Below are 10,518 nucleotides of genomic sequence, written 5' to 3'. Positions count from 1 at the left end.
CCTTACTTTTTCTTTATACTTCTTTTACTGTAAATATTAGATTGGGTTACAATTTTAATATATATTAACATAGACAAGACATAAAAAAAACATTTTTGAAGTTATTAACATCATTAAATTAATTAATTGGAATAAGAGCATAGAATTTAGAAACATTTAAAAACTTTGTAAATACTTTTAAAAACAATTATTCCTAATAAAACAATAACCATATCCTTTAAATAAACTCATTCATCTGAAATAACTGTACATTTTCTTTTATAATAACTGGATATGTGAAACAATAGATAAACCATTAGATAGACCGTTTATCTAATGCCCAAATAAAATGATAACTTACAAGTTGCTTAGACAGATCTTTATCACTAATCAAGACTTTTTCAAAATCCAAAAGTTCATCAACTTAGAGAAATTTAGCAGGAAGATTACTTAAATTTATTCCAGCCACTGTTGTTTCACGCTGTTGGTGTATTGTATTGTGGTTTTCTAACTGCTTTGTCAGCAATTTTATCACAGTGTATTGAAAGTCTAAACGAGAAAAGGTGATTATTTACCCAATAATGAAAATATATGACCCATTGAGATTTACTATTTTTTAAATAAATTTGTTTAAATTTGTTTGGAAATTTTGTTGATAAACAAAATACCTTTTATGTAGGTAACAACTAGAGATTACTTACTAGTAGAAATAAATAGAGGTAATAATAAGTATTTTAAACTACCACTTGAGTATGGTGATTAAAAGAAGCTAATCAAAACCAGGCTTGTGGAGTGTATGGAAAAATGTGCCGTACTCTGGACGTATGTGCTGCATAACTTAAAACTTAAAATAACATTCAAAACAAAATCCTAAAATAATAAAATTCTCACCTCCAACGTCCATAGGAAAATCTTTCCGTCTAAAATGCACAGCATCTTTGCTTTTTATTGGGGTAGACTTACAGACAATTGGTGATACTGCAACCAACCCAAGTCTGGAGACATTTGAATTTGAATGAGAAGATCTTAAGTCTGAGTTTGATCGAGATCGTGAACATTGTGATTGGGACCTAGACTGTGAGCAAGACTTCAAACGTAATGGGGACTTTGACTGCAAATGTGACCTTGAATGTGAATTAGACTTCGAGTGTGAACCTGATCTTGATCGTGAACGAGGCTTCGACTGAAAACGTGATCTTGAACGTGAACGAGACTTAGACCGTAATCGTGACCTTGACCGTGAATGTGCTTGTGAATGCAAGTTTGACCCTGAATGTGATCTTGAATGTAAACCAGGTTGTGAGTGATTTGATCTTGATGGTGGTGGTCTAACCGGAGTGGATTGTAAACGGGGTGGTGGGGCAGTTCCAATGACTTTACATGTTGGGAATGTTGGAGGTATATTTGGAAAGATTTTTCCTGTAAGGTAAAATGCAAAAAATAAATTAGATACTAACAAAAACTAATACAGAAAAGGCAAATACCTAAAAAGTAAAAAAAAGTACCTGGTTAAAGTTCAGGAAATAAAATATACATACAAACAAAAAGTACATTTTATGCTGCATATGTTAACATAAATAATAAATATCTACAATAGTACATCAACTTACCTTTATCAGAAGAAATTATTTTCACTGGTTCCATTATTTCCTTGGTGGTCGTGTAATCTGTGCAGCCTTCACAGTCTTCTTTTGTACCTTAAAAAACAGCAATAAAAACTGATAAAAAGAATAATTTTTTACCAATTAACAAGATTCAAAACTTCCATAAACATCAAATTCACTGGTAATGAGTTTACACCCAACCTTATAAGTTTTAGTGATATAAAACTTAAAAGTAAACCAACTTATATCTTATATCTATATATTTTATTTAATTGTATATTTATATATGCTATTATTTATTTTCATGATCAATTTTTGAACATAATAAAAATCCTTGATTACTAAAAAAGTTGAAATGCTGTATGCACACAACATTAGTTTAGTTTCTCTGGTATAACTACAATAAAAATATATAAAATCACTTAAAAAATATTTAACACATACCACTAATTTTTACTTTGATTAGAGAGAACTGTTTCCATCCAGTTTTAGGCGTTTCTAAATTTTCAAATGCACTTTTTACATGCAAACCATTTGGCCAATAAACGACTTTTCTTGTTGTATCCACCCAACTTGAAGGAATTACTCTCTCAAAATCTTTTTTATTTTCCAACCAACAAGCTCTTGTATACGACATTATAGACTAAAAGAAAAAAACCCTTGAATCTATGACAAGTAAAAAGTACAATATAAAAAGCCTTTTCAGAGGTGTATTAGATATGATATCCTTTTCTTAGCAGAATAAGCGTTATTATAAAACTTTATTTTATCCATCTTTAGACATGCACATTGAATGTCTGACGTGCAAACAAATGTTGCCCCACTTTTAAAAAATAAAATAAAAATATTCTCTAACAATAACTTCATTAAGACACATGCATAGCATAGCATAGTTTTTCACATGTTTAAAATGTTATAAAAAATAAATAAAAATTCTATAAAGTGAAACCCTTTTCTGAAAAACGCCTTCCGCTGTATACCTAAACCTTTTTAACGTGATCCACTACTTCCCCATTTTGCATGACTTTCTTTATGAGTGGTCCCAAATATTTTTTAAAATTTCAATTAAAACTTAACAAGATAAATGCAAACACATTATTTGGCATATCTGTATCTAGGCTCATATCTAGGTATCTATATAGGCTAGATAAATAAAAGATCATATATGTTACACCTCTAAATTTAAGGAGGCAATAGAAAGAGAATATTGAAAGACCTAATAACAGTTATGTTCCAAGAAGTGTTTAAAAAAATTTTGTATGATAGATAATAAAAACATAAAATCATTTTAAAACCATAATAACATCACCAAACTATAAGTAAAAGTAAAACTTTACATAATAAAATAATAACAAAAAAGATGCTGAAGTTAAATAAAAACAGCTCACAAAATACTTTGGAAAAAATAAATTAAAACAATCTTAAATTTTAAGAATACCATCTAATATATATATATATATATATATATATATATATATATATATATATATATATATATATATATATATATATATATATATATATATATATATATATATATATATATACATATATGTATATATATATAAGAATATATATATATATATATATATATATATATATATATATATATATATATATATATGTATATATATATATATATAAGAATATATATATATATATATATATATATATATATATATATATATATATATATATATATATATATATATATATGTATATATATATATATATATATATATATATTCTTATATATATATATACATACATATATATATATATATATATATATATATATATGTATATTTATATATATGTATATATATATATATAAGAATATATATATATATATATATATATATATATATATATATATATAAGAATATATATATATATATATAAGAATATATATATATATATACATATATATATATATATATATGTATATATATATATATATATATATATATATATATATATATATATATATATATATATATGTATATATATATATATATACATATATACTATATATTTTTATTGTAGTTATACCAGAGAAACTAAACTAATGTTGTGTGCATACAGCATTACAACTTTTTTAGTAATCAAGGATTTTTATTATGTTCAAAAATTGATCATGAAAATAAATAATAGCATATATAAATATACAATTAAATAAAATATATAGATATAAGATATAAGTTGGTTTACTTTTAAGTATTATATCACTAATTTATATATATACACACACACACACATATAATAGCTTTATTTATATGTCAAAACTATAAGAAAAAAAAAATTTAAACAAACTTAAAATCTAATATTGTGAACATAAGGCATCAAAACATAACTTTGATTACGAGTTAAACAGACAAGTTTCGAATGACCAATATATACGTTTTTGATAAAGATATTCGAATGACCAATATAATTATTTCTAAAAATTTCATTTTTAGAAATAATTATATTGGTCATTCGAATATCTTTATCAAAAACGTAAATACCCAAATGTCTAGAGTCACAAGGTTCAAGAAAAAGATAACTTGTACGCCTTTTGTTAACAACTTTACAATTATACAACTCATTATCCAATTTTTCTATCACACTGACTAAGTTCCCATTATTTAAACAAAACCAACTATCTCTGTTAATACTTGAGATCTCATCTTTTATATGTGTATATTTAATTAATTCGCTTGCATTCTCTAACTCTGTACTTCTTTTGATGACTTGAACAAGTGGACTATTTGCATTTCTTATAAAATGCTTTAAAACCTGCATATGGTTTTCAAACTTAAAAGCTGACATTGAAATCAGATCTTCTCCATGATTTATGACATCTTCATGTATATGGATCAAGGAATGGGTGTTATATGTTGAAAAAGTTTGACCATAAAAATCTTTTGCGTTAAAAACAAACCACTCCAGAAGCTCTTTTGCATATGGTAACAATGCGGTTCTTCTTTCAACCTCTTTGTAGCACATAATTCTTATTGCAATACTAAAAGAAAGAAAATTTATATAGCTATCTCTTGTCAGAATTCCTTTTAAAACAACTGGACCAGTGTACAAAAGAAATTGTTTAAACTCAGTGGCTTTCCACATTTTTAACTCTTTTAAAGATCTTGGCTGCCTATTACATTCACTTGGTAACTTTAATTGCTCCGGATGACAAGATATTTCGTTAATTTTCATCTGAGAGAGTCTGCAAACTCTTGGACCTTCTTTCAGAAAATAGAGTAATCTTTTTGTTACACCTAAAAAAACTAAATGCATTAAGTCCAGCAAAAAGTTTTTAACACATGGAATCTCATAATCAATAAGTATATTTCGACTCAATTGATGACTTCCTTAATAACTCTATGTGAAAAGTCCAGATCATTGCGCAAAGGACATTGTTGCTCTTCAAAAATAACCCTATTTTCTAAATAAGTGCCTTCTACAGTACATCTTTCACAAGAGTAAAATCCACTATGCGCCTTGACACATTTTAACATCTGCCTTGCTGGAGCATCACAGCAAAAATATTTTAAATCAAGTTTAAACAACAAATTGTCGAAAGTAAAGCCGTTTGCCTTTAAATCACGAAATTCTACTAAAAAATCTTTTAGAAATTCAGAAACAGGATCTGGTTTTTGCATTCCACAGTACAATGCTATAATAAAAGGTTTCATTCCTCCAAATGCACCAAGTATTGGCCAAAACTGTTTACTACTGCTTTTGAACAAAGGAAGTCCATCGATATTAACTTCTAAATATATTGGATTTAGAGATAACTTATTTCCTGTATACATTTCCATTATTTTCGTTATACCATTTAAAATACCAAAGTAAACATATTCTCCTCCACTAACAGTTAAAGTCTGTATATAACGTGGCGTTTTCATCAGCATCCTGCAATCTTTTGGTAAATTGCTATGTCCATTTTTACTAAGAATCTCTAAAAGTTCATTAATGCATACACGTGTACATTTGTTTCGAGCAGCCCAGGAAGCTAGTTCATCAGAAAGAAAATATTCTAAAACTGGGTCAATATTTTCAAAACTTATATTAGTAAGATCTTGAGAATGCAATGTACTACTCTTATCACTTAAATTCTCAATAAGAGAATTATTAAAACTGTTATTACTAAAATGAACTGATTCAGAGTAAAGAGATTCAACTTCATTGGTAATAAACTGTACATTGTCATCATCACCATCTTGTAGGGCCTCGTTAATTAAGTGACTGATTACACGAATATGTGCTCTCCAATTATTAATGTAAGACATCTAAAAAATAAAAATTATTTTCAACGACAACGACTTTCAAACACTGCTCTCCTAAAACAAGCACAACAAGCCATGTAAGCTGCTCCTCTAAACAGCTTTTTGCAAGAGCTTTATGATTTTGCGTGACATAACAGTTCTAATAAAAAGATTTTATCGCCGGCTAAGGTTTTAAGAAATAAATTAATTTGAAATTTACATAATAGACTAATAAGAAAATTAATTTAATTAAATTTTATTATAAAGTTATGTTAAAAAATAATTATAATAATTTTAAGGAAAATGATTAAAAAACAAATCAAAGGCTCATTATAAAATCGAATGTTTAAAAAGATGTTCAGTTGAATGCTTTCTTTTAATAATTTAAAAAGAATGTTTGAAAATCTTTGAATGAATGAGTTTGAATATACATACATACATACATCGCTTTTTTTTAAACTTGTTTTTAATGATCTTTAAAGAATAAACTTATCTTTTGTATCTTTTCTTTGTTAATGTTTTGATCTTTAAACTTATAACGATGTTGTCTTAATTTGTAACGGTAAAATATTTCTATACTTAACAATTTTTTGTAATGGAGTTTATTTTAAGCCAAGTCTATTTTATGGAATTTGTTTAAAACATTTTCAAAAGTTCAAAATCATTTGTTTCATTCCTATGGTTCATTCATTTATTTAAAGTCAATTCTTGAAGTTTTAACGACGTTAAAACACCAAGAATTTAAAGCATTTAAGCAATGACATTTTCGCGCAGTTTTGTGGATAATAAAAGTTAATAGAACTTTAAAACTTTAAAATTAGCAGGGGCTTAATTCCCCCAAATTCCAAAAAGTTGATTTAACAAGCAAATAACATTGATCAGATAAAAAAATCAATGTTTTGATTTTATAAACATTACATAGCAGGCCTTGTTACGAGATTTCGCTGCGTAGCGAAAACGCGTAACGCATTTCTAAGTAACTCAACTCAGCAAATATATTTTGCATCGTTAGAAGTTATATTGCGTCACTAGCGTCTTTTCAAGTACCGCATTGTAATTAAAGTTATTTTATTAACGCGTTAAAAATCATATAAACTGTTTTTTTCTCACTATAACTAAAGTTACAAATAAAATCTAAGTTCTTATTAAAAAAATCATTATTATTATTTTTTTCAATTATGAACTAAATTTTATTTTGAAAAAAATAGTTTTTTCATGAAACGTAAAATATTTGTTTCTTTTCTTATGATTTTATATTTGGTTTTTGGTTATTTTATTAACTGTTAATACATTTTTTCTTATTTAATTTGTGAACTCTTTTTAATAATGTTTTTAAACAATAAAGTTTTTTTTTGTTATTTATCAGTTACCGATAACATATTCGTGATCATAATTTATTTTCATAAGGTAAATGAACGTCATTAAAACTTTACGTTATTGAATTAACAATAAACAAAATATCTTATTAATAAAATATTTACATCAAAATAAATCGTGCATTTTTTAAACTAATTATGACTAAAATAATTTTTATATTTATAAGGAATTTATATATTTAATTCCTTAAGATAAAACTTAAAACACTTTTTTTTTTAACTAATTTTAAATAACAAAAAAAAAAAATTATGAAACAAACTGTTTCTTTAACAAAAAAATCTATTATTTTACAATTGCGGTTAAATGCTTTTACTTACGACTTTATTTCTTCTGAATAAACGTCACGTTAACGGTAATCAAAAGATAATTTAAATATTCTAAAAGATAGGGTAAAACCACCTATTCCTGGCCACTTAATTTTAAACTTCGTTATATATTACCGCGAACGGCATAGGATCATGAAAAAATATTTCTAAACTCTTAATAAACTTCTTGAGATACAATTTATGACAAGTTTGGTAATTTTTGTCAATAAATTAACAAGTTTCAGCACAAATACAATAAGGCTTAAAAAACACCAAATCCTGGCCGGAGATCCGAAACATGGCATTTGCGAACTTATTCCTGGCCATTAAGTTTTATGAAGTAAAAGTAGTGACAATGATTTTAAAAACACAACAAATTTATTGTCTCGAGTTTAAAAAATAAGTTCTGCACAAATTTTTACTTGTGTATATTCAGGAAATATAGAATAAAAGCAAAATGCGAAAATAATAAAAAAATCCTTTTTTTAACAGCTAAACAAAAATAAATTTTAAATCGCTTCACAAAACTTAGCAAATGTCTTAAATGAATAAAAACATAAACTTGCTATACTTATGTAATTAATACTAATGTTTTTTGTCATGTCATAAAGTAGCAGTTTAAGAAAAAAGCCAGCGTTTGATAAGATTTTCAGTTTTAAAATGTATTTTACAATTTCAACAACAATCTCAAAAATATACCAATTCAAAATGGTCCTTATGAGGTTTAGTAAAAAGAAGTATATTAAATTAGGCAACAAAATACATAAACATAATATAGTGATACTTTGCAAATAACTCAACATTGAATTGCTGTTTATTTTCAAAATAAAAAAATTAATATTTCAATAAAAATATTTAACAGCAAAATAATTAAATATATATTTAAAAAATAAAGCAAACAATTACAACACTTTTATCAGGATACCGATTCGTCCATCGTTTTTGGATCATTAAGTTACATTAACATTTTTCAACATTGTTTGCAAGAGTTGCTTGTATCGTCTGTATTTTTTTTTTGTTTAGATTGTATTAAATTTTTTTTATTTGGTTTTGTTTTATTATTCATATTATTTGCTTTGTCAGATAATGGAACTTTAGTCTTTGCAATCAGTTTTTTCTCAGCAATCTGAGATTTCAATAATTTACACTCTTCTTTTTCCTTCAACTTTTGTTGAAGTGCTTCAAATCTCTTTCTGGACCGATTCTCTTTTTCTTTATTTTTTTCTCTTTTAGTTTCTATCTCCAGAATCTTAGCATCGCAGGCTTTCTTAGATGTCAATATGAAATATGTTGGTTGCAGGCCATTTTTTGAAAATTTTTTAGTAGTTGGCAAAATCTTTTTTGGGTATGGTAATATATCATTGTCATCGTCCTCAGTGTTTAACAGATTATTTAAACCATAGGATGTAGATGCATTGGTGAGAAGAGTATATGTTGTATCATTAGACTTATTATTAACAAGCGGTGTTGAAACATGGTCAAATGCTATTGTATTTTTTGGAAGAGTAGTTAATACATCAGGAGATAACATTTTCAAACTTTTCCAACTCATAAAAGTTTCATCACTCTTAATGCCAAATCCTTTATCAAAACAAAAAGCAAAACATTGGCGTTGTTGGTCTGTTAAAACAGATTCCAGATCATCAATGGAATAAGTTGGTAAAACAAGACTAGAACTATTCACTTTTTTCTCTACACAATTGGATTCAATAGCAAAATCTATTTGTACATTACTTACTGCAAAGTTTGTTTGATGTGGTTGTAATATAATTTCAGAAGTTTTTTCAGATTTTTTCAAAAATGGATTAATAATATGCTTCTTATCTTCGTCAAATCTTATACTTTTTTCATATTTAGCCTCAGTTAATTGTGATGGTTCATAAAGGTTGTTTGGCAGATAAGCCTCTGGTGGAATTTTATTGGGATTGAATGGAAATATACCACAGGCATTAAACCCTGATTTAATGTTCTTTTCCGATAAGGCTTTTACCCATGCTATTCTAAACAAAGCACAAAAATTCCTATGAGACACTAAAACACCTGGATACATATTCATCATATCTTGGCAAGCAACATTATAGTGTTGTTTGAGTGGTCCAAATACACTCCGATCACAAGGTTGAAGCCAATGTGATGTGTGTGCTGGAAGTTCAGCTATAATGATGTTATTCTTGATAGCTGATTCAATCAATTCTATGAAATTATGAGAACTATGACCATCCAAAATTAATATTTGAGGTCGCTCAGGTCCTATATTTGTTAAAAAAGATTCCGAAAACCAAAGTAATACAATACCTTGTTTAGTCCACCCAGAATCAGAAACACTCCAAGTACTTCTTTCAGGAGCTGAAAGAACTTCAAAGCCATTTAAAGCTCTTCTGGTTTTACCTTTCACAATAATGTGAGGAGGTATGTGAGTGCCTGAGGCACTAATTGTGGCAATTATTGTTATTGTTTCACAATTTCCACTTGTCCGACTTTGTATATATCTTGAACATGACTTAGTAACAACCTTGTCTGGTGTATGCTGCAATTGCAAACCAGTTTCATCCATATTCCACACACAATGGGGTTTGCAATAAAGACCCATCTCATCCATAACTTGCTTCAGCGCGTTAAAATAAATAGAAACCTTTTCCTTGTCCATACACTGATGGCGAATAGCAGCTGTACCCTCAGGAACTCTTAGTCGAAGAGTTGAATGTCTTTTTTTAAGTAGAGACCACCATTTTTTAGATGGCAGACCATTCTTGAATGGAATACCCCGCTTTCTTGCTATATCTCCAGCATATTTCATAAACTGACGCCTTCCAAAACCAATACCCATAGATGCTCTTTCAGATGCATATTCAACAAGCTTAGGCTCATCTTCACTTCCAAGTTTTGTAGAACAACCTGGACGTGCACCCATTTCAGTTTTTCCATTAAGACGATTTTGCAAAGTGCAATGAGGAACCTTGTAAGTTTTAGATGCAGTACGTTGAGTCATTCTTTTTTCTTTGA

The 10,518-nt window shown here is 27.2% G+C and overlaps 1 protein-coding gene across 1 annotated transcript in view; it reads right to left on the bottom strand.

The window, feature by feature from the left end:
- Positions 1–334: 334 nt before the first annotated feature.
- Positions 335–10,518, bottom strand: part of LOC136081918 (CLK4-associating serine/arginine rich protein-like) — a 14,922-nt gene continuing 4,738 nt past the window's right edge. The window contains exons 2-5 of the mRNA XM_065800350.1: positions 2,028–2,226; positions 1,590–1,676; positions 871–1,398; positions 335–528 (exon numbers count right to left, since the gene is read on the bottom strand). Of these exons, the coding sequence (XP_065656422.1) occupies positions 404–528; positions 871–1,398; positions 1,590–1,676; positions 2,028–2,220 (933 nt within the window). The 5' untranslated portion in view covers positions 2,221–2,226 and the 3' untranslated portion in view covers positions 335–403. The remainder of the gene's footprint in view (positions 529–870; positions 1,399–1,589; positions 1,677–2,027; positions 2,227–10,518) is intronic.

Source organism: Hydra vulgaris, chromosome 06 (genome assembly GCF_038396675.1).
Source record: "Hydra vulgaris chromosome 06, alternate assembly HydraT2T_AEP".
NCBI lineage: Eukaryota > Metazoa > Cnidaria > Hydrozoa > Anthoathecata > Hydridae > Hydra > Hydra vulgaris.
Note: the sequence above shows the minus strand (reverse complement) of the source record. Positions and strands in the feature narration are given on the sequence as shown.